The sequence below is a fragment of the Pelobates fuscus genome, chromosome 9 (genome assembly GCF_036172605.1).
Source record: "Pelobates fuscus isolate aPelFus1 chromosome 9, aPelFus1.pri, whole genome shotgun sequence".
NCBI classification, from domain to species: Eukaryota; Metazoa; Chordata; class Amphibia; order Anura; family Pelobatidae; genus Pelobates; species Pelobates fuscus.
The window spans coordinates 79,865,262-79,891,315 of record NC_086325.1 but is presented as its reverse complement, the minus strand read 5'-3'; the positions used below and the strand labels follow the sequence as shown (position 1 = coordinate 79,891,315).

Genomic DNA, 26,054 nt, shown 5'->3' with positions numbered 1-26,054 from the left:
TTAAGAGGTATGGCGTGTTTAAAGGGACACTACAGGCACCGAGATCACTTCAGCTCATTGAAATGGTCTGGGTGCACTGCCCCAGGTCCCTTAATCCTGCAATAATTACCTTGCAGGGTTAACTTCACCTCTAGTGGACAGCCACTAGAGGCACTTCCAGGTGGTTAGACTACTTTCGGTCAGCTGACGCTGGATTTCCTCATGCTCTGAATGAGGACATCCAGCGTCATCTAAAACCCCATAGGAAAGCACTGAGAAAAATGCTTTCCGGTGGGGTAGTCAACGGGGGGAGGGGGCGGGCATTGTAGGTCGCTATATATATATATATATATATATATATATAAATAAAACTTAGTTTTACTTTAATTCTGACATGAGGCAAGTGGGGCTACATAAACAGCATAAATAACAATTAATAGAAAGCATACATACACAACACTACCAATACAAGCAATAGAATAAAAAACAGGGTTATCAAAATATGTATACAAAATGTTATTGGTCTAACTTACTGGAGGAGACTGAAGTCAGTGGGTATTTCTGGAGCTGCTATCATTTCTTTATCATCTTCTGGAAAACCAATGTCCCTGGAATAGTTTGTTCATAAGACTATTGCCTGAAGTACTTCACCAAATCTGTTGTACTTCTGTAAGAGAAGAGAATACGTTTGAGCATTATACTACTTTAAAAACAAATCGGTTTCAAACTTTGCAACAAAACTATCTTGCCATATCAACAGTGCTATCACACCCTTGTCACTTTCAAAATAACAAAACTCTGATAAGGCTGCTCTTATGGGGGCTACCAGGAATTCTCCACCGATACCCCGCTATCCTGGCAAAAAAAATCACTTAGGAACAATAACAACACCTATAAGTAGGGCTCACACAGTCTCATGGAGGAAAAAGGTGGCAAGACACACACACACAAATATTTAAACCCACAACTCTTCGTGGGTTGATGGGTTTCCAAGCGGAATCTTCCTTGAAACCAGTCTGTGTTGCATGGGCAGTGGAGAAAATTATCCCGTTCATACCAAAAGAGGCTTTGCCGAGAACAGAGCTGCCCCTTACATAAGATGAGGAACTGCATCACCTATTTATTTTCACACAACCCCCCCTCCCCCACCACATACATATTCACCTAATGTGCCATTTAGCTTGGATTACGTTTTTTAAGTATGCATATTACATTTTGATGACTAAGCTTTCTGCTTACACTTTTATTTTGGTTGCGATGTTGATGAAAGGTTAGGGTGCATGTGCTATAGAAATATTATTCCAAGTAGGAACAATTTGTGATATGTGTACAGTGTGTCGTTCTACAGCTAGATTTGTACATTGTTGATTTTTGCAGAAGAATGTATTTCTTTTGACTTACAAAAAAAAAAAAAAAAATATTATGGAATGCTATTCAAAACAAGAATATTTTCATCTCTACTAAAAAAACACTCAATATGTAAAATATCACACATAACTAGGAATAAGTACTACAACGTAATACCATAATATATAAAAAAAAAATCTGAAATCTGATGAATAAGAGATAAATATATTAGATATATCATAAACCAATGTTAATTTAATTTAACACATTATAAAGGGAAGTTTTCTGTTGAAAGATATTACCGTTCTCACAAGGTGGAGCTCTAGCCTAAGGCTGACTAGTAGACGAAGACAGGTCATACAGAGGTTGACCCACTTCTTTAGCCAAATGACTTTTTTTTTTAGCAAACAAACAATGCAAGAACACCATTTCAGAAATGTTTTAGAAATATGACTGTAGAGGATATTTTTCACTTTGAGCTGACATTTTTCACTTTGAGCTGACACAATGTCCATGGACTTAACACAACAAAAATAAAACATACTAAAAAAAAAAAAAATCTGTTTATTTGGAATGAAGCAACTTTCAATTTCAAATGAAAGGGTCTCATTTACACATATCCTTTTTACGCTGGTCTGAAAACTGCACAGAAATAGAACATTCATTACATTTTTCCAGGCTGAGTTTAGGTGACATTCAACTTCCCAGTGAAAGTATTTCTATTAAAAACGGATGAGAGCCTAACTAGGGGGCTTTCATTACTGAAATCAAAGTAAGAAGCAGAGGTGGGCAGTACAAGACCCTGAGGAAGCTATACTAATGAAATCAGAGCTGATCTAAAGTGAAGATAAAAATAATCACAAAACAGCTTTTTGGAAAGGTTAATAAACCGCATGAAATAGCAGGTGTGTAAACAGTAAAGCCAATGGCATCTAGATAATTACTATACAATATATGACCATTCTGATTTTGCTGAGCAGAACGGAAAAAATTATCTGCAACTGTTCCATGGATCTTCCCAGGCTAACAACAAATAAACTATAAAGTATGAAACAGTAAAATATCAGCATTTATTCAAATTAATCTTCGGAGAATATTATTTATTTATTTTTTAAATAAATAAAAAGGAGAAACTAGGTGGTTGGTGACTGGCAACGTTTTATGCACATTACGTTAACGACTGAAAAGTTGTAAATAGGAAACATAAACAAGTTGGTAGTAAAAACAAGACTACTGAAATTTAAGGAGGGGAAATAAAAATATATATTTATGAAGACATTCACATTTTCAATATAACCAAAGATGGTTTTACTTCCTACTTTTTATTTTCGTTTTAACTGAATGGTAATCTACACACTAATTTGTTGTGCAATTATTTCACTTATCTACAATTCCTTTTTTGTTCTTTTCAAATAAATTGTACATATTACCTTGGGGCAGGGAAGGGTTAATGCACCAAGTACTGTGTGTTTCGCTACCATATCATTTAATGGCGAAGGTGGTATTAATTGTCTATGGTAGATGTATATAACTGAAACATCATCTACAGTTAGTCACAAATAGATTGTGTATGTGTAAACAGACAGCAAAAATAGAACAAGTTTACAGCAGCCTACATAACCAAAGCTTTTAATTCACAACGAGAATGGTGATGACGAATAAGAGCAATTTAGCTTCCAACAGCTTTATACATAATAAGAATAGTATTTACTATCAAAAACCAAGACCTAAATGCCCACTAGAAGGCTGTAGATACCCAAACAATCATATGAAACTTTGGTTGACATATCTTGGAGTGTGGATTTTACATGCAATGAGCAGTGTTTTTAATTCTAAGCAAAGCAATCACACCTGATAATTTTTTTTCTGCACACACTGGCAATGATTTCACATTTCTACATTCAGCTTTTAGAAATTTACTGTTTAGACGATTTCTTGCAACACGAAGACTGATACAAGACTTGTGCAAAATATTAAATGGATCACAAAATTAACCCCTTAAGAACACCTTAAGCTATTTTTTGCATTTTTTTGCTGTCTGTGTCTGCAAATTGCATCGCTCTCATTTATTGCATCAAGACATATTATATATCATTTTTTTTTAAAGACAACACAGGCTTTAATTTGATGTGACACATACATATATCAAATCTAATATATTATTTAGTAGTAGTAGTAGTAGTAGTAAGCATTTTATCTGCCTTTTTGACACACACTGAGATTTTACTGCATAGTTTACAATCCTTAGGTGTGCTACGGCAGTATAACGCTTCATATGTTACTCAGCTATGTCATCTAAGTACAGCAATACCCCCGCGTGTACACTTCCATGGTATATGTGGATGTTGACGGGACAAATCTGAGACTCGCCCATTTCAGTTTGTTTTTTTCAAACTTTGAATTTTAACGCTTGGTCCATGTCCCATTTTGGGTCAAACTCTGAGGCACTGTCTGTCACCTCTGAATCCGCTGTCAGAATTCTCAAAGCCTCCTCGGCATTGAACTTCCTAAGCATTTTGAACTTTTTACACAAGAACTTTAACAAAACAATGTTATAATCATTTGTATTTTTTTTTGTGTATTTTTTTTTTATTTCTATTTTTACCCCTAGCATATGCACTAAACTCCCCAATTTACCTTGAACTATTATCCACCCCAATTAACTAAATACAAATGGCAGTAGAAACTGGTCTCCATTCGAATGCCCCTATGGTAACACACCCTGCACCTTTTCTAGGGGGTCTTTTTTGGGGATGTTGATGGTATCCGAAAGCAGAAGGGACCTGTCTGAATACCTCTGCTGCTAGGCCCTGCTGATTGCACCTCACTGTGACACTCAGTGAGCAGCACAGAAATTAGCTGAAACTGAAATGTAAGAAAATTACATTTCAGCTGAGGATTTGCCTTTTTTTTTTTAAAGGATGAATCCAATGTGAGTATCCATTTGCATTAAATAAATGCCCACTTTCTTATACCACGCCTTGGTCTTTCTCATTATCAGATATGGCTGCAGCAGCTGATCAGACAGGTCAACTCCCCCATGTGTTTTTTGTATTGCTTAATGCAGACAGACAGCCGTCTTGTTTCCTGTCTGCCACGAACTGCGACCCTGCGCGTGTTCACTGTGCATGGTAGTCAGGATGAGCACCTCCTTTTTGTCTCTGTATTTCAGAGCCAGCAGTTACCCCCCTTTTCATTTTTTTTTCTCTGCCAGAGCCTTCAGGAAGCCAGTGCGTGACTTGCGGATAGTGCCGCAGACCACAGTCTCAAAATAGAATAGCATTTTTTTGAGGGGTATGCTATTATAATAATTCTCGGTGTAGTGGTGGTACCCCTTGTTCAGTAGCGGGTTCATTAGATCCCAAACTATTTTTCCCAACTACATCAGTGCAACCTGGGGCACCCCAGTGGCTATCTTTACCTTCATATACTATGAAGGTATAAACATACCCACTGCTACTTTCACATAACTTGTATAGCTTGATACCATAACGGGATCTTTTGGCTGGGATGTATTGCTTAAACCCCAGTCTACCCTTGCACTTCATGAGGGACTCGTCTATACATATATTCTTTTGGGGAGAATAAATTGTGCCAAATTCTTTACTCAAATGGTTAATTAGGGGGCAGATTTTATATAGTTTATCATCCGGCAGGTGATCTCTTGGGTGGCACTTTGAATTGTCATTGAAGTACAAAAAAAACTCAGTATTGATTCATAGCTGGGCCTATTCATGGTCTGGGAGAAAATGGGGGTATTGCACACTGGGTTTTTGGACCAGTACGTTCGAATGCTGGGCTTTTTTATAATGTCCATTAGCATGGTTCGTGCCCAGAACGGTTTTAATTCTGGCACACTGGTGGGGTACCAGCTCCCTTTTGTGCCAGATACTGTGCTGCATAAAGATTTGTCTGTATAACAATCTTTTTTATATATTTTTTTCCTACTTTTTAAAACTCCAACTTCAAAAAACTTGTAAAACAAAAAATTAACCCCTGCCGGTAAAAAACAGAAATCAGATCACCACTAAACACAGTGCTTACACCTAGCAAAGCAGAAATGTTTTGACTTAAAATAAACAACTTTTTTTTCTCTTTTTTTTTTACTTGTTTATACTTTTCTAAACTTTTAAGAACTTTTTTGATACTTTTTCACTTTTTACAAACTTTTAAAAACGTTTCAACTTCCTAGCTACCCTAATGCTAGATTCCCCAATTTCCCCTAGCTTCCACCCACCTAGCTAACTAACTGAAAATAAAAGTTAAAAAAATAATAAAATATATTTAACCCCTGAGGATTTAAAAAAAAAAAAACTCTGATCACAGTAAAGTACTGTGATCAGTATTGTGATCACTACTTTCAGTGATCAAAGGGTTAATCCCTGGTAAATTTTAAATCAGGAACGGATAAAGGGGGTTTTGAAATCTTATAACACTTTGTGTCGGTCAGGGACACCAAGCTGCACACGATCCGTCTCTCTCCACTTCAACACACACACACACACACACACACACACAGGTGGAAGGAGACGGATAAGAAGTCCCAGCAGCACTGTGATCGCTGTGACTGGCTGTCACAGCGATCACATGAGCTGGGACAACGCTATAGGCTGTTGCTGGTCTTCCTCAAACGCCAACACACACAGCAACAGCATTAATACCACGATTTTCCGTCAAGCATCTTTAAGGGTAGGGCTGCCTTGACGGAAAATTTTCTTCAAGCGTCATTAAGGGGTTAATTTCTCTAGCTTCGATTTATGTTTACATAAATCTCTTTATTTCTTATCTAGTTCCCTTCAAAACATAAGGCAAAGTACTATGTTTTATGTATTTTTCCTCTGCCTGACAAAAGTGACAAGAGGGAGAAGTTTAAGACAAGCTTTACTTCCTCTGTCAAGCTAACAAACTGTGAAGCTTGCCTTAAGCTCCACGCTTTGTTGAGATTTCCAAGTGAAAGGAAAATACATAAGACAAAGTAGTCCCTATGTCTTATGCTTTAAAGAGTAACAGACCAGAAAAAAAGGAGGAACAGATTCTGAAAGAGTAAGAGAAGAGGAAACAATAGGAGTAAGGCAAGTTGAATGAATTGACAGAGCCAATGTATAGAAGTAGATTTGGTGTATAGATCATGCCCCTACATTCTCATTGCTCAATTCTTTGAATGTTTCAGTTACAGCCAGGGGAGGTGTGGCTAGCGCTGTAGAAACAGAAACAAAACTGATTTAACCATAGACATAGAATACCTAGACGCCGTATTGTGTGCTGAGTGGCGAGGAATGCGGGCGCCATCTTGGACCGGTCGCCGCTCTACTGAAGCTATTGAAGAACCCCTGGAAAGTCCATCTCACAAAAGGTAAGTGAAGGACTTGGGGCACTTATAGTCCTTAATACCCCTACCCCTAGTCCTTAATACCCCTAGTCCTTAATACCCCTACAGTGTTAATACCCCTACAGTGTTAATACCCCTACAGTGTTAATCCCCCTACAGTGTTAATCCCCCTACAGTGTTAATCCCCCTACAGTGTTAATCCCCCTACAGTGTTAATCCCCCTACAGTGTTAATCCCCCTACAGTGTTAATCCCCCTACAGTGTTAATCCCCCTACAGTGTTAATCCCCCTACAGTGTTAATCCCCCTACAGTGTTAATCCCCCTACAGTGTTAATCCCCCTACAGTGTTAATCCCCCTACAGTGTTAATCCCCCTACAGTGTTAATCCCCCTACAGTGTTAATACCCCTACCCCAGCACACATAGTCCTTAATACCCCTACCCCTACACACACACAGTGTTAATACACATAGTGTGCTGGGATAGGTGTATTAACACTGTGTGCTGGGGTAGGCGGGGGTAGGGGTCTAAACACTGTGGGGGTAGGGGTCTAAACACTGTGGGGGTAGGTGTCTAAACACTGTGGGGGTAGGGGTCTAAACACTGTGGGGGTAGGGGTCTAAACACTGTGGGGGTAGGGGTCTAAACACTGTGGGGGTAGGGGACTAAACACTGTGGGGGTAGGGGTCTAAACACTGTGGGGGTAGGGGTCTAAACACTGTGGGGGTAGGGGTCTAAACACTGTGGGGGTAGGGGTCTAAACACTGTGGGGGTAGGGGTCTAAACACTGTGGGGGTAGGGGTCTAAACACTGTGGGGGTAGGGGTCTAAACACTGTGGGGGTAGAGGTCTAAACACTGTGGGGGTAGGGGTCTAAACACTGTGGGGGTAGGGGTCTAAACACTGTGGGGGTAGGGGTCTAAACACTGTGGGGGTAGGGGTCTAAACACTGTGGGGGTAGGGGTCTAAACACTGTGGGGGTAGGGGTCTAAACACTGTGGGGGTAGGGGTCTAAACACTGTGGGGGTAGGGGTCTAAACACTGTGGGGGTAGGGGTCTAAACACTGTGGGGGTAGGGGTCTAAACACTGTGGGGGTAGGGGTCTAAACACTGTGGGGGTAGGGGTCTAAACACTGTGGGGGTAGGGGTCTAAACACTGTGGGGGTAGGGGTCTAAACACTGTGGGGGTAGGGGTCTAAACACTGTGGGGGTAGGGGTCTAAACACTGTGGGGGTAGGGGTCTAAACACTGTGGGGGTAGGGGTCTAAACACTGTGGGGGTAGGGGTCTAAACACTGTGGGGGTAGGGGTCTAAACACTGTGGGGGTAGGGGTCTAAACACTGTGGGGGTAGGGGTCTAAACACTGTGGGGGTAGGGGTCTAAACACTGTGGGGGTAGGGGTCTAAACACTGTGGGGGTAGGGGTCTAAACACTGTGGGGGTAGGGGTCTAAACACTGTGGGGGTAGGGGTCTAAACACTGTGGGGGTAGGGGTCTAAACACTGTGGGGGAAGGGGTATAAACACTGCGGGGGTAGGGGTATAAACACTGCGGGGGTAGGGGTATAAACACTGCGGGGGAAGGGGTATAAACACTGCGGGGGTAGGGGTATAAACACTGCGGGGGTAGGGGTATAAACACTGCGGGGGTAGGGGTATAAACACTGCGGGGGTAGGGGTATAAACACTGCGGGGGTAGGGGTATAAACACTGCGGGGGTAGGGGTATAAACACTGTGGGGGTAGGGGTATATACACTGTGGGGGTAGGGGTATATACACTGTGGGGGTAGGGGTATATACACTGTGGTGGTAGGGGTATATACACTGTGGGGGTAGGGGTATATACACTGTGGGGGTAGGGGTATATACACTGTGGGGGTAGGGGTATATACACTGTGGGGGTAGGGGTATAAACACTGTAGGGGTATTAAGGACTAGGGGTATTAAGGACATGGGGTAGGGGTATTAAGGACTAGGGGTATTAAGTGCCCCAAGTCTTTCACTTACCTTTTGTGAGATGGACTTTCCAAGGGTTCTTCAATAGCTTCAGTAGAGCGGCGACCGGTCCAAGATGGCGCCCGCATTCATCGACGCTCAGCACGCAATGCCATAGACGTGCAGCGTCTTTATATTCTATGTCTATGGATTTAACTACTAAATGGCAGAGAATGGAGCAGTGAGATTGCAAAAGCATGAAATATACTTTTAAACTGCAATATTAAAGGATCACTATAGGGTCAGGAACACAAACATGTATTCCTGACCCTATAGTGTTAAAACCACCATCTAGCCCCCCCTGGGCCCCTCATGCCTCCATAAATATAGCTACATCTTACTGTATTCAAGCCTGAAGCTGTAGATCTGCATGCTGTTTGCCTAAAAAAAAAAAAAAAGCAGTCTGCTGACATCATCAGAAGTGGTAGCCTAATCCAATCCCCATAGGATTGGCTGAGACTGACAAAGAGGCAGACCAGAGGCAGACCCAGCATGATTCAAACACAGCCCTGGCCGATCAGCATCTCCTCATAGAGATTAATTGAATCAATGTATCTCTATGAGGAAAGTTCAGTGTCTGCATGCAGAGGGAGGAGATACTGAATGTTTGGATGCATTTTAGGCAGTCAAGACCCAGGAAGGATCTCTAACAGCCATCTGAGGAGTGGCCAGTGAAGTGATCACAAAAAAAATAAACTTTAGCTTAAAGTGACGGTCACCTCAAACTTGCCTTTCAACTATTCTTTCCTCTTCTCTTTGTTTCTTATCTAGTTCTCTTTAAAACATAAGGCAAAGTACTACTCTGTTTTATGTATTTTTCCTACGCCTGACAAAAGTGCATTTTCTCTGAAAATACATTGTTTACAGCAAAAAGCCTGAAGGTAAAGATTCTACTCACCAGAACAAATTCAATAAGCTGTAGTTGTTCTGGTGACAATAGTGTCCCTTTAAGCTAAAATTATTTGAATCCCTATAGTGTCAATATAACTTTATCGTAATCCTAACCTGAACTCTAATCCTAATCTTAACCTAACCAATGCAAAAGTGTTTCAGTAAAGTGATTTCAGTAAAGGAATTCCTTTGTTGGCCCCAATACTAATCTTAACTCAAATCCAAACTCTAAAGCCAATACTGATCTTAAACATAATCCCTAAAATATTCCTAATAACAGTGATTTTCCTCTAAAATCACTACTGATATTAGCAGAAAGAATTGTAAATCAAAACGCGGTATGATGCCAAATACATTTTTTTTAAAATGCCAATACAGTCAGTAAAAGGGGAATCCACTGCAGACCATATGTTATAAATATATCTCTTTATTACATCAAAATAGTTAAAAAGTAACAAAACAAAAATAAAATGTTTCAATCTCAACATGCATATGTATCTGACAAACATGGTAAACATACACCACTTATATACAAGCAAACACTTAAATAAATCTGCATATATGACCTCAAAACAATGTCAGGAATCACTGAAGAAACACCCAACATTTTAGATATAAAGTTGTTTTTTTTTCTAAGGCTGAATATCATGCATTAACACCTGTCCTTATATAGCCCATAAAAGATCAGCATGGAGCTAGAACATCCCCATACAAAACTATTGGTTGTTAAGCAACCACAAATCAATAAATTACCAATCGGAGCAATGCCACAAAAGCGACAAAGACCGATCTCATATGTGCATATGATATCAATAGTCTGTAACCTAGACCATCATTTGAAAACACAGCAAACAAACTGGTTAATGTTGCAATATAACTCAAGCGCACAAACATGCACAGTACAAGCAACAATGCCCCGGACCACTGGGCCCTAAGGACAACTGCCTCAAGTTACTGGCCCTAGTTACTGCCTCAAAGGCATACGCATCACATTGATTAAAGTATCTCAGACTGAGTATGCACAAACCAAAGGGAAAACATATGGAGCCCATCAATCACAATGAGAGATTGGTAAAAGATGACTACAGTTATTAACACTTTCATGTCATTTAAACTTGGCAATAAGTATAGGATGACCATAGCAGCTAACAGAGAATCACCATGGCTGCATACAGCTCACCAATAAGTCTTGGACCACTAATGGCGGCTCTCACAGAGGGGCGCCCTAGGTATCGATTCTGCCTGGTGTGAGCAGGGATTTAAATGTCTGTGTGCAGCTCACTTATTTAATCTGGGGCTACAAATTCCGTATTAAGCGGACAGAGGGGGAGCCCAGGTATTCTTGGTGGTCATCTGTTACCAGCAGAGAAACAGTCCCCATGGTAAAATACCACAAAACAGAATTATTCTGTCATGGGTCCTTAAGGGGTATAGTGAACATATCCATTCACCCCCACAAAAATAAGTCCAATTCTCTACAGCTCCTGGCTGTTAGCAGAAGGATTTAGCTAGCATACAGTGGGACAGTGCATGATGGGGTAAGGTAAAAGTACTATAATGAAAAATGCATGTGTTGGATAGTTTGCAAAATGTATAGTTTCCATCAAATATATGTAAATTACTGAGTGTTTCATTACCCTAGGCTTAATAATCCCAGTGAGCCAATACAACTCTATTAAATCCCATCTTCCCACTATAGTTAGGCGAGCTCCAAAAATAAACACACAATATTCAATCCATCTCCAATATTCTGCACTAATAAAATGCTTCAATTTGCCAGTTAGAACACTGGACACATTATATATTGCAGGGACATTCTAAGATGGATATAATAAGCATGTTCCTAACCAAATAATGCATACAAATATAGATCCAAGATGCCCCTGAATTGTAATCTGCAGGATATCACAAATATGTATTTAACATAAAGAGCAGGAGAATGTGTGTTTTCATAAATAATTAACATTTATTACCATCTGCCTAGTACTACACTTTTTTATTCTAGTAATATAAGAATGTCGCACGTGTACCAATATATGATTCTGCCCAAGCAAATCCATGTACTCATGGAAACGCTCTTAATAGCTCACTCTATGCCGGAATTCACAGGAGAGAGCTGGCAAGGAGGCAGGGGGGCAATTGCCACTGGGCCACTAACATACAAGGATTCTGGTTTGCAGCCTTGGCACTACCATTTTCTGCAAATTAAATTCAAAGAAATTGCGTTGTAAGGCAGAATGCGTACTTTAGATCTTTATTAGCCTGGCAGTGTAGTTATTTGTTCTAGGTGACTTTTTTCCAGGCCTCGGCTGGCCCACTGGTTTGTTTCCTGGAAAACTGCAGACTATGATGATTACATACGATGTCGTGTTTACTGGTCGTGTTTACAAGTGGTGGTAGGATAAGTTGAGATAGGACTCATCACATTCATAACACATAACAGTCATCATAGCTTGCAACAAATTTTTCAATCTCTGTGAATGATCTAGCAATGCTTTGTTGGACCAATAGATGTTATGGTGCTATGAAGTTACAGATGAAAACTCAAGCAGCCTTTATCAAACACATCTTTCACATGCAACACATGAGTAAGGACATCCACACAAATATCTGTGAGTTTCATGCACAGAAAGAGGCCACTTATTTATAGTCCCACATCACTACTGAACTGTTTACTCACAGTTTTGTAAATAATCTCAGTCTGCAGCTGGCTGAGAAATGTTTGGCTGATTGAGATCAGCTGACATCTCAGGCCAACACTGCTCTCTATCCCTGATGTTGGCATGATACAGAGTTTAGCACCTCAGTCCTTTTGTCATCAGAATCTATGATTCAGGCTGCCAGTGACAGAGAATATCTACTAAATGGTGAGCAAGCCATTTACTAGTGATGCAGCACTCAGTGCCCTCAGACTCCATTCACCATAACCACTTTAAGTAGTTATGGTGTATATAGTGGTCCTTTAAATGACCACTCCACAGTCAAAAAGCACTTCACCTGAGCTAAAGGAAATGTCAGGCCCACTCTACTGAGCCTCCTGCTTCTTCAGCTCCTCCAGACCTTGGATCAATCGCACACGAGTACTCCAATTCAGATGCTTCTCAAGTCTCTTGTGGGAAAAAAAAAAAAAAAAAGAGGGGGTGATTCCTAAGACTGTAGTTCATAAGAACTGAATCTTTGGCAAACTCTTATTAGATATCATTCCAATAAATACATTGGGATAGGCATGTTAATGTTAATCTACTAAACAGTGATTTCTTCTTTTTTGCCCATTTAGGCAATGTAGTTTCCTTTTATGACATAGGTTTATTTTCTATGTCTTTGTACATTCATAATCTTCCTCTTTCTCTCTTCTACAGTTCACACATAGAACATGTATTGTTTTTTTTTTTTTTTTTTTTTTTTTAATGGACACATAAGCCTCAATAACATATAAAACAAAAAGAGAAAACACACTAATGTAGAAAGTATAAGGATCCTGTAAGCAGCTATAGAACTACCAGCTTCATCTCTCGCTTTGGACAAAAGGATAAAACCCTTGCCTGTGCAACACTCCCACACGCCAACATTTTCTCATGCACTTGTGCACCTTCTTAAAGAAATTTTGTGTGAGAACATGTGTGGGCAATGCACTTTGGGAATTAAAGTCATTTCTCATCATATGTTCTGGCTATGTTAGGACAGATTAGCATGTGATGTAATTAAAAATACAACACTAGGTTTTATTTAAAAGTTTAAAATGTTGCACAACCCAAGACTAAATGTTAGCTTCAGAGTTATACAAATATCCATGTGACAGGTACCCCTTTTATGTTTTTAATTCTGTTTTTAAAAAAAAAAACATAATATCGGAGGATTCTTACATTTTGATCAAAGTGTATTAACGCTCACACACTCTCCAATTCTTAAACCAGGAGAGAGTGAAGTAAAATGTAACAGAAATAGTGACAGGCTGTGGGATGGACATCTTTGGAGTTAGAGTGTATATGAAAAGAGAGGGTATATGGCGGTGTAAAGGTAGAGTACTACTATGGCTGTAAAGTATATGGCTAGGTTTAGGTTTCAAAAATAAAAGTTTGCACCCCTGAGTACAGGGTACATTGTACAAAAATATGGTTAACAGATGTAGAGTTTCCAGTTTCTCATGTGCTGTTCTGTAAGGGATTATCAGACTAAGGTTATTTTATCTGGAAAGGGTTTTCCCAAGGATAAAAAAAAAACTACAATCTGATAAGCTACCAACAAACGTAAAATAAAAACCAAAAAAAAAAACATTGTAAATACATTAAACTCTCATTGTTTGTGATGAACTACTTAGCTTCACTGAAAAGGCCAATAAACTTAAAATGATCCCAACTTGTTTGACAATTCTCAAACACAAAAGTGCAATTTGTAAATTATGAGAAATACACAAGTTAAAATTGGATTCTTGCCAAACAATGCCTAATTCACTGCTTATTAAGAGGCACAGTCATCTTAAATTCTTAACATAAATATGTTATAGCAACTTGTAAGATTTTAAAAAAGGAAAGGAAAATGCAAATCATAGATTTCAAAAGCTAGCTACTTTCATTAATCACTGGACCATTAAAGTCCAAACACATTTATACAGAAGTATTGTGTGGAAATGTTTTCTGTGGCTGCTATTAAACAAAAAGAGTCAAAACATAACTTATGGAGGGGAGGGGGGGGATGGGAGGGGGTGAATGCTGTGAAATATTATTACACACAATTTTTGACCAGTTTGTAAAAAAAAAAAAATTAAATCCTAAGCAAATTATTATTAATCAGCAGCAAAACTATGGCAAGGGGGGAGGGGGGAGGAGGGAATTTGATTTTTTTTTTTCCAAACCACATTGACAATACCCTTGTTCAGATGGATGTCTCCTATGAGGATTAGTATCACCTAATAGTTAGTAGGAGTAACTTAGATATTAAAAATATATATAAGAAATTCCCTTATCCACTTATCTGATGAAAGCTGAAAGGATGAATAGAATACAGGTGAAACTGGGGGTTAACAGCTTGACTATTTTAGCCTAAATTGTGCCAATTGGTCTTAAATGTACCAAAATGTGTGGTTTATGGAATAAAACGAGTGTTTATTGTCCTTCACAGTAAATTAACTCCCTGTTCCCACTAGAGAAATGTTAAGATCACATGTCGCCGCATGACTTCACTAATCTCTCCCATGCAAGATAAGATATTATATATGTATTTATTTATTGATTTTTTTCCATCTTCCTCCATTTTGCTTATATAGGACTGTCTAAATCCAGTCTGCCCGGTAAGGTGTAGTTTTACAACAGGCAACTAAGCATGTGGAAGGATCTTTCTCTAAAGTGATTCCACATATCACATCGCGGTTCCTTTTGCTCACTGAAGCAAGGTTAGTAGACAAGCTTACAATTACAAGGAAACAATGTTATCAATGCACAGCCAAATCCTAGCAATTCTTTTTACATCACAACAAACTCTCCCAACATTTAGCCTATTCGGTTTCCTTACTTTCCATAACACAACCTATAAATCATACACCTTAGTTGGCACTAGCATAACCTTCACCAATCTCCAATAATTTACTGATAGCATTACAATCTGCTCTGTTTAGTAAATGACTGTGCCAATTCATTATAGATAGTGAAGACTGTTTTAGTGTTAATGATGGGGATGTTAGGTTGGAAGGAGTATTTATTTAGACCCAATACATTCACTAGCGTTGTAAATTTGTAAAACAAATAATTGCGTAAGACAAATTTAGGAACAAGGAGTTCAAATAAGCAGTCTACCTGCATAGCACACACAACTATAGAATACATGTGTAATATACAAGCAAAACTGTAATGTTACAGTGATTTATCAGTATATTAATATTTTATTATTTATATAGTGCCAGCAAATTCTGTAGTGCTGTACATTGGGGTATATATAAACATTCTGTACTGGGCACTCTTACACCATTTGTAAAAAAAAAAAAAAAGTATACCTCACTAGAAATCCAAAACTTCTCAATTAAGTCAATGTTCCAACACTCAAATATTATCTTAAGACTTAAAACACGGTTAAAATGTTATCAGAAACCCAGTACTGGTTAAATAGACCAGTGTATGTTTTTTATTTTTACTATTATTATTATTATTATTATTATTGGGAGGGGGGAATTTATATATTTATTTCCTTCTTTTTTATTATTTTGTTGCAATGACATCCCAAAACCACACACACCTTCTCATTAGAGATGCATTGATTCTTCATATACTTCATATGTTATGGTCGTTGCGGCCACCCAGGAGTAGTGGGAGTCTGAGCGCAGGACATCATTTTTTGAATTTGTATTCACTTTTGTATCACACAGCCATGTTACCATGCTGCCACCCATCATGTGTTCAACCATGTGTTCACTATTAAGGGTTAATAAGTATTTAGGGGTTTAAAAAAAATACCCCTCTCTTCTCATTAGAGATTTCTTTGACTGAAGCTGAAGGAACCAGGGTGAATTGTTAGGTGTAGGACCCACCTAAGAGTTTTGCCTTGACGTGGCAGGTGGGCATTTCCATATAATGGCCATTGGAGTTACTAAATAACCTCAATTTAATTAAATATGCGTAGGGATTTGGGCTGGTGTGCAGGTAACTTTTTTTCTTTTGGTTAATGGCCATGAAGATTAAAGGACCAAGCAGTGCCTGAAAATATGTAGATCTTATTGAACTAAATCACTGATTCAATAAATATTTCTTAAGCCTCTGATTTTCAGAGAAAATGCACCTCACTAGTTCAGATCTATACGGAGATAATCAATTAAAATAGCTACACTTAAAGGGATACTCCAACCACCCAAAGCACTTAAATTTGCTTAAATGATTAATTTGGTTAAAGGGACATTCTAGACACCCATACCACTTCATCTGATTGAAGTGGTGTGGGTGCAGTGTCCCCCCTTAACATGGAAAGAAGAAACTGCAATTTTTACATTATTGGGTTAAGACTGCCACTAGCGCTTCCTAAAGTTACATGGAGTTTGACTCCATGAAACAACGCTGGACATCCTCACTAGGGATCGGCCGATAAAATGTCTATACCAGTTATCTGGTGCGTTTCGTTGTTGATAACTGGTACCCATATTCTGTACATTTAAAGTATTGAATAAGTAACAATTTACAAACATCTGCCATTATCTTAAATTAAAAAAAAAAAAAATTGTAATTCACCAACAAATTCCACCATGCTGTACAATAGGTGAATTAACCAACAAGTAGTTACAAACAAGTTGGATGTACAGGAACAACTAAGATTGTGTGGTAAATGACACAAGAGGAATATGGACTGGTGTATATACAGATCACTGACTCCCCACGTGAGACAGTTTGCCAGTGGCCTCTAGGGAAATATAACCCTGGCCCAGAGGGTAATCCCAATAGGACTGCAAGCCAATAACAGAGATGCAATTAGAAACCTTGAGGCTCCACACAAACACATTAGTAACCCCTAGTCAGACATATGCACACAAACTGTATGATACACATGCACAGGTACATACTTGTAGACACATGCACATATACAGAAATATAAACATAATGGTCCTGATAGTTATCACATCCTCCCAATACATACTGTGGCAATAATACACGAACAGAGCCATCCAACTGCTCAGCGTGGTCTGATAAGAGGCCTATATTGTGACATATTTTCCCTAAAAAGACCACATAGCATTACAATGCCTGCCTGCCTGAGTCTCTTACAAAAGAGGATGGTGACCCTGGTACAACGTATAACCTAAGGAGGAGGACCAGCTAAGGAAACAAAGTCATGCAGGGAAAAAAAAAATCCTCAAAACGTGACACTACAACAAAACATATATTTATAGTGTGCCAACATTTAAGCAATTTATAAAACCAAAAAGGCAGAGCAAACAGCAGGCTGAGAGTGTCCTTCCTGCAGTAATCAAGGGGAATGGGATACATCAAAACACAATTTATACAGAAAGCTGTTGACAAGACTAGTTCCCTGGCTAAATAGATATTTAGTATCACTAATTTGCAAAGAGAGGAGGAGAATTACTCTTTGAAAGCTTTTGGCAGCGTTTGCTTCAGTGGGTTACACAGGTATGGAAAAGCTCCAAAAAAATTCTTCCAAGCATGAAGAGAGCTGCAGGACTTGAGAGAAGTGAGAGCAAGTTGTAAAATGGCGTAGAGTTTTGAGCCTCTGTTTATCAAGGTCACAAATGTGTATTTCATCCAAAATGAGATGGTAAATCAGTGGAAGGCAAAATGGAGTACATGGAGCAATAATGAGTGAGGTAGATGATGTTGGAATAGCATTTTGGATAGTATCAAGATAAAATAGATTAAAGGAATGTCGATAAAAGGAAAGTTACAGTATGCGATAGTGGAAACAAGAAACAGAAATGCACGGTTATTCACTAAAGTAAGAATTGTTGGGAATTCAAAGTGAAAATCAATGCCAGAACTGCAGACATGGAGAAAATCTCCAATTCAGATATGCTTTTAGTTATATTTGCCTTCAATGTGAAAAACAGCTTGAATTGCCCAAAATTCTACATTTAGAACATAACCATGATAGCAAATATTTATATTTTATATAGAATACTTTTTATTTAAAGCACGCAGAAAATATAAACTGACATAGGAGATACTAAAAATATTTATAAAAGATAAATATAAAACATGCAAATATTGTTGAACAGATCTAAACAAATGGCTGTTGAGCCTTGTATATGTAGGCAGGTGTCTGTATAGAAGATTTTTATGCTACATTGCAACTTGACAGGGGGAATCAGCAGATTAACTATGGCAACGTATTAGAACATGGATTTATCATTAGCAACAGTCTATTGCTGCAAGTGAATTTGAACTACACAGTTTGTATAGCATTAAAACACAGCTCTGCACTAGAAGAGGAGATAAAATAAAAAGTGTATAAAAAGTAAACAATTCGTTTAGGTGAGCAACAACTAAACTAATTTAGATAAGATCATCACATAAAAGCACACTTTGAGTGTTGCTGCATTGTCCTAAATTAAAATGGGGGAGGGAGATGTGAAGATGTAAAAACTACATTTTCAGGGACCATTTCCCTACAGTAAGAGATGTACAGTAGAGATCAGAAGAGATCATAATGCTGCATGTCCCTGTAAAATGAAAATTAAATCATGAAACATTTTGTATCGTATAGTACAACATGACCAAGTGGGAGGGCTCAAAGCTTTTGAGTTTATGTTCTCAATCCTATAAATATAAAATAAAAACAATCAGTGAGATGCAGTCATTGCATCCATAAAGACAAACAGACAGAGTGTTTTGATTAACCAATATATATTCTCTGAAGTCATGTGGCACCTCAATTGCCCTTCTTACAATACATCCTTTCCCCCTCAACTCCTCCCGCTTCAAAAGTGCTCATTTGAGCAGATTGATTCCCACTGATTACCATTTAAATTCCACAGACTAGTACAGCCACTGTACAATGCTGTGTTCTACACTGAAGTTTTATAGATAAAAACAGCATTCTTTCTGGTATCTGGTGCTCACACATGCTTAACCTGTCAGTATTCGTGCAGGAGGCGATGAGAAGCATGAGGAAGGAAGCACCATGTGCTCAGCACTTCCTCTCCAGATACTCTATACCAGGGGTAGGAAACATTCATACTCCAGATGTTGTGAACTTCATCTCCCCATGATGCTCTTACAATCATAATGTTGGAGATGTAGACCACAACATCTGGAGTGCCAAAGGTCACCTATCCATGCTTTATACAATTACATCAAAAATGCCAAGTGAGTCAACAAAGGGCACCAGATGCAATAGGAATACCATTATAGGTGAATAGTGCATAGAATCAAAAGACACAAAGTTACAATTGTATTGGTACAGAAAGCCCAGAACCAGTATGTTATGCACCCAAATATGTATCATCTAGTAATGCATACACAAAATGTGTGCAGGTGTGAAGCCAATGGGGTGCACAAGTACAAGCTGTTGCCTATAGAGTCTTGGCAACAAAAGATTCTTATTGACACTGGGTGGAGGACCAAAATCCAGAACCGCATTTTAACAAATTTTAGAAATTCACGATGGACGAAAATAATATATAGTGAAACATTTGTAGACTATACAAAAAAAATAAATAAGATATGCATATTCTAAAGTGTTACAGAATTACACAAGTTGTGTAACAGGATATACTAAAATCTGTTTTTAAAATTGTATTTAAAAAAGTTCAATAAAAAGGATTTGAAAATAAAGACACTAAAGAGAGTGTTTTATTAAGAAGGGGAAAAAATTATTTACACAGACATTGATGTGTGGTAAAATGCTCTAGAATACAAAGTGTTATACACTATCTTCATCTTAGTTCCAACAGTCTACAGTCTTGCACAAGTGGGTCTAATGTTTCATAGAAAAAAACCTACTATGAAAGTAGTATAAAAAGCATATATAAATAATAAGACCAGAACACATATGCAAAAACAATAAAAAAAAATAACAATATGAGGGTTTCTTTTTTAAAAGAAAAAAAATTGTGTTTTTTTTAATTTATTTATATGAAATATCACAAGAGGCATCATTAAGTTTACAACTTTTTTTGGGAGGTGGGGGAGGGGAGGAAGGGGCGGAGAGAGAGTGGTCACCAGGGAAAAGATATAACTGTTCATATGCAACCAAAGAGAACGAGTGAGAGAATTTTGATGGGGGATGGGTATGCTAAGGAATAATTGCAGCTAGGCTGTTCTGGTTCCCTTAAGAAATCTTCAAGGAACACTATCACACCAGAACGTTCAGATTACAATGACTGGGTGCAATTAGTTTATCCATAAACCCTAGACCAGGCAATCCAAACATCTTGGACTACATCTCTCATAATGCTTTTTGCAGCCTTAATCAGGGCAAAACATAAGGAGAGATGCAATCCACATAACGAGTGCCGAAGGTTGCCTACCCCTGTCCTACACCATTCACATGAGGCCTTCATGACAAATGAAATGTTCCACTAAAACGGAACAGCAGGGGTCATTGAATAACTGAATGCAGATTGTTCACAAAACAGATATATCAACACACTGAAGTAAAGGATAACAAGGGATGGAGAGACGTTGTGACAGGACATGTTCTTTTCACTGCACACTGTGAATCTAGAAGCAAACCTTAATCAATTTTCATCACCTACTCATAAATGTACCTGTGATAGAGTACCAAAATAATAACTCTATATCTGCTCAATGATGGTTTTAAAATTGTTTTAATATAAAACAATTTCTCTTACATGTGCCAGAGTTAAATTGTGGTGTTTTTCAATTTGGAATGTCTTCTTTAATGTCATTTCAAAATTGAGACTTTTCTAAACATAACAAAAATACAACCAAAAAACATTAAATAAAGAATGCTATACCACACAAATGCAATACTGACAAGCAAATTCACTCTTTACTCATTTTACAGTGCTGATTACTTCCCCCCCCCCCCCCTTTTTTAAATTATAAGACTAAAATGGAAAGGTTATGCCATCTGCAATGGAAAAAATATCTGCCACAAGCTGGGCGTTAGAATAAATTATGTAAGAAACAGAAAATCTACATTAACCATAAAATGATCATTGAAAAGTAAGCACAACATCGATTACATTTATCACAATTGGACACTAACACAATGCACACAAGTAGGACAGAAATTCCATTTTCACATAGCACATTTCATTAAATTAGCAAATATTAACCTCAACAAATGTAAAAATTAGCTGGACCCTTTTATCATGGTGCTATTTTGTTAAAATGATTTTACACTATACATTTTCCTCATGGATGAACTTGCATTCAACACTCGAGACTCCTCTTTGATGGCATGATTACATTGTTCAGTAAGAATAGCTCAATCCCCAAGAGGAGTTTGCATTCATTATCACCACATGCATACATGCCAAACAAATGACAAAAATATCTGAATTTACAGGGTGAGGGAGATCATAAAAACTGTTTCCAGACCTTGTTCTGAGAACTCAGATTTCACATCTATTACAGATTACGCCTTGGTGAGGCATGAAAACAATGTCCACACAAGCCAACATACACACTTCTGGGGATATCAGGATTTTTCATACCATATCTAATGCATAATTAAACATTTAAAGGGTTATTCCAACCATCAATCATTACAGCCTGCAGTAGTGGTTAGGACGGTAGGAATATCCTGGCATCATTCCCTAGTGATGAAACAAGCTCTTTTACAAAGGCTTGTCCTCTTACCTGGTCCTGACAGGCATCTTCTGAAGCATGATACAGATGCCAATCCTGCCACTCCTTCATTGGCTGTTTGCCACTCTCAATCAATGAATTAGATTCTGTGCATTGAAATTTGCACAGAATTGACATTAGCCAGCCTCGAATTGATGACATCCCAATGACGCTTTTGGAGGTGAAGTTAAACCTTCGGCAGCGTTATGTTCAGCATTTCAAAGCTAAACTTCAAAGTTATGACCACTTCAATCATTGTGATCATGGTGCCTGGAGTAAACATTTAAGAATTAACAGTTGCATGGCCACTTGACATCTATTATACTATCAAAAATGGGATTCCCTAATGCTCTGCACTCATAATGTTCAAAAATACAAAACAAAACTAGACAAAGCAACAAAATATGTTAATCCTGCTCAATGTGGAAATATTTCATTATACCACAGCATCTGGTCGCGTAGCCGCCAGAGTCTTCATGCACTTCTGAGGCCTCATTGCTAGTCTATCCAGACAGAGGCCTGATAATAACTCACAGAAAAAGAAACCAGCACGGGACAACTTGATTAATGAGATACTCAAATACATTGAAACACTTCAGCTTGCTCAAATGCTTGAGTTAACTACATGTTGCCTATGGCTTATTTTATAAAAGTGACTATTTCAAGACAAATCAACACTTTTATAAACCCTTAAGAACACCTTTTAGTTCAGTCACTTTCACTAAAAACGGAAGAGAGTGTTTCTTTTGGAGAAGCAATCTAGGTGGATCCCTGCAATTGCTGCTCATGCAATAAAGGTTCTGATTGAACAGAAGTCATCAGTAAAGAGAACTTCACAGGAGGCGGATTGGAGCTCCAGCAAGAAGACTCTCCTGTCGCTGGAATATAGGTGAGTTTATTAGCTTGTAATTATGAAATTAGGGCAAATAAAAACAGACTAAGGAAAACCTTACAAACAACTAAGGACATGGGCTTTGCACACTGAAGTCTTAATAATCAAGGTAGATGGAATAATCACAGGATCCGAAGCCTACGTGAGAAGATTTTTCTCAACTCAAGGAAAATTTTCAATAGCCTCCTGAAATGTAAAAATTCCAGCCCTGTTAAGCTTGTGACAATGCAGTATCCATGAACGTAAAATGTGGCTTGGCAAATTTCAGATTGAAGGAAAGTATATTATGATAAGACACTTCTTAAAACATCTACTTTATATCGAGAATTTGTCTTTGGCCACTCAAGGATACATCCAAGCCAGAAAACCCCTAAGATGCAAACCCTTTTGCAAACCCCAAAGATAGTTGTTATGTCATCTATAGACTAAGTACATTGGAATTACACTATTCAAGTTCCAAGATTTTTGGTACCTGTGCCATGAGTAAAGGTTCCTTCTCCAAGGATCCAAAAGTAATTCAAAGGAATAAAGTTCCATCACTCTATAATTTTAGATGCAATGCATATTTTATTCAGCTATCCCAAATGACAGGCAACATTCCACACAACGTGTGTCTTTATCAAGTCAATATAGATGACCGATTCCCACCAGCCCGCTGATGCACACATCTGCAGCTCCACTCACAAACAAGAATTGTGTGAAGACCACTAACTGCCAAAAACCAACATGCCAAGATCCCATACATTTTTATAACCCAGGCCCTAACTGGCAGGCATAAGGCAGCTTTCTCAGTCTAACAAATAGCTTTTACACCAGTGGAATATCCTGCATAACTGTGCAGGTACCTCTATCTTCATTTTGTGTTACATGGCCAATGTGTCACCTGCTACATCCTTCTTGGGACTACCTACTAAGGAGCCACCTGGTTTAGTTTTTCTATATAGTTTCATACAATTGACAGGTCCAACCACACACACAACTGAATTCAATGAGAACTATTTGGATGCAAGTACACCATGCACGATTGGACCCACAGATTGAAAATGATGCCTGTTTGTACTCCTAACACTATAGTGTTCCTTTAAGCAACATCCTACTGCATTCTCATATGAATTGGCGCTGTGTAATTGTGTTGTGGATCTTCAGACCAAGGCTCCACACTCAATTAAAGCCTTTTTTATATGTTTAAGTGTTCTAACAAACAGAGGTGGTGGAGAGAGTTATCAAGGAGTACCCCAATTTAATTGTATTTATTTTTGTTTTGTTTTTTAAGTTTGAAATACGTACATATTCCAATATGAAAAATTGAAAACACAAAACAAAAATTAAAAACAAGTGTACATCATGAAAGACTTCAAAACACAACATATAAAAAGAGTCTATATCTATTCAAGATTATACACCGTTTCTCTCATCGGGCAGCCTCAGCCTATCACCAGCTGCCAGCAAACTTTCCTCATACTAAGGTGTCTGGGAGGAATGTAGTTAAGAGCCAGAGATGTCAAGTGCAGCGGGATCTTTAAAGATTGTTTAATATTATTTGCATTATACTTTTAAATTAAAGGGACACTATAGTCACCAAAACAACTTTAGCTTAATGAAGCCGTTTTAGTGTATAGATCATGCCCCCATAGAGTTAAATCAATTTGTTTATGTGACTTACATAGTCTTCCTAAACACTACCTGTAAAGAGTCCCCTAATGTTTACACTTCCTTTATTGCAAATTTGTTTTAAATTAAAATGTCTTATCTTCTGCTCTGTTAATAGCTTGTGATACCTTACAGGAGCCCCCTATATTTGATTAAAGTTCAATATACAGAGCAGGAGATAAAAACGTTTAAAGTAAGTTACATCTGATTGAAAATAAAACCATTTTTTATGCAGGCTTGGAGAGTCACAGTCAGGGGAGGTGTGGCTAAAGCTGCATAAATAAAAACAAAAGTGATTTAACTCGTACATTGTAGATAATTGAGCAGTGAAACTCCAGAGGCATGATCTAATTAAGCTAAAGTTGCTCTGGTGACCATAATGTCACTTTAAGGAAAAAATGCCAAAGCAGAGACTATTGTAATGAGCAGGTACTAAAATACAGCCTTTAAAAATATATATTGTAAAGGATAATAATCCCAGAATATGCCTAATGCATCATTAAATAAGTTCATACACAATATAGGAGTTTAAGTCCACCACAATAAATCACTTAATAATATAGATACTACTTCCCGGAAGCAGTCAAAGTCTGCTGGAGAAGTGGGGTGCATGTGGGCTCCCATATTCATATCTTTTGGAAGTGTCCACTTCTAGTCCCCTATTGGAGGAAGATCTTTGACACCCAGTCACGGGTAGCGGACAAAGGTGTGACCTTCAACCCTGAGGAGATGTTACTCAATAAATCGAACCTATCAATCTCAAAATACAAAATCCCTCCTGGTCAGTATAGCTCGGGAAGTGCGGAAGTCTAGACGGCAGTTCAGTAGACACTGAGGTTTAAGACGGCTAGGTCCTACACCGGGCGTAATGGGTGAGATTGCTACACAACAAGCACACGTGGATGCATGAACCTACGCTCTGATGGATAGGAGTAACTTGTTAGCCCCACTGCCAGCGCTACGAGACCAGTCTCCAATCATTTAAAATACGCTCAACTAGATCGAACTATCGTTAACAGTCTAATATTAAAGGGAAACTCCAGTGCCAGGAAAACAATCCGTTTTCCTGGCACTGGAGGGTCCCTCTCCCTCCCACCCCCCAATCCCCAGTTGGTGAAGGGGTGAAAACCCCTTCAGTCACTTACCAGGGGCAGCGACAGGTCCCACGTCGCTGCTTCCTCCTCCCCCGCCGCTCCTCCTTCTGGTTACGTCGGCCGGTGGGCGAGACTGATCTCGCCCGCCGGCCGAGGAGACCTAATGCGCATGCGCGGCAATGCCGCGCATGCGCATTAGCGCACCCCATAGGAAAGCATTGAAAATGAATTTCAATGCTTCCCTATGGGGAATAGAGCGACGCTGGAGGTCCTCACACAGCGTGAGGACGTCCAGCGACGCTCTAGCACAGAAAACCTGTGCTATGAAGCAGGAAGTGTCCTCTAGTGGCTGTCTAATAGACAGCCACTAGGGGAGGACTTAACCCTGCAAGGTAATTATTGCAGTTTTAAAAAAACTGCAATAATTACACTTGCAGGGTTAAGGGTAGTGGGAGTTGGCACCCAGACCACTCCAATGAGCTGAAGTGGTCTGGGTGCCTGGAGTGTCCCTTTAAGCACACTCCCATATTCTAGTATATAAACAAGGCGACACTGAGGGCCGCTGACAGTAGTTCTACCTTATCATTACAGGCAACAGGGAATTGCCCGGTCACGCCTGATGCCAAACTCAGTA

General features: G+C 38.7%; 1 protein-coding gene across 2 annotated transcripts in view; it reads right to left on the bottom strand.

The window, feature by feature from the left end:
• The window catches only part of STAG2 (STAG2 cohesin complex component), an 80,800-nt gene that overhangs the window by 43,977 nt on the left and 10,769 nt on the right, over nt 1-26,054 (bottom strand). For both annotated transcript variants that reach the window (XM_063432108.1, XM_063432109.1), the window contains exon 2: nt 513-646. In XM_063432108.1, the coding sequence (XP_063288178.1) occupies nt 513-556 (44 nt within the window). In that variant the 5' untranslated portion in view covers nt 557-646. The remainder of the gene's footprint in view (nt 1-512; nt 647-26,054) is intronic.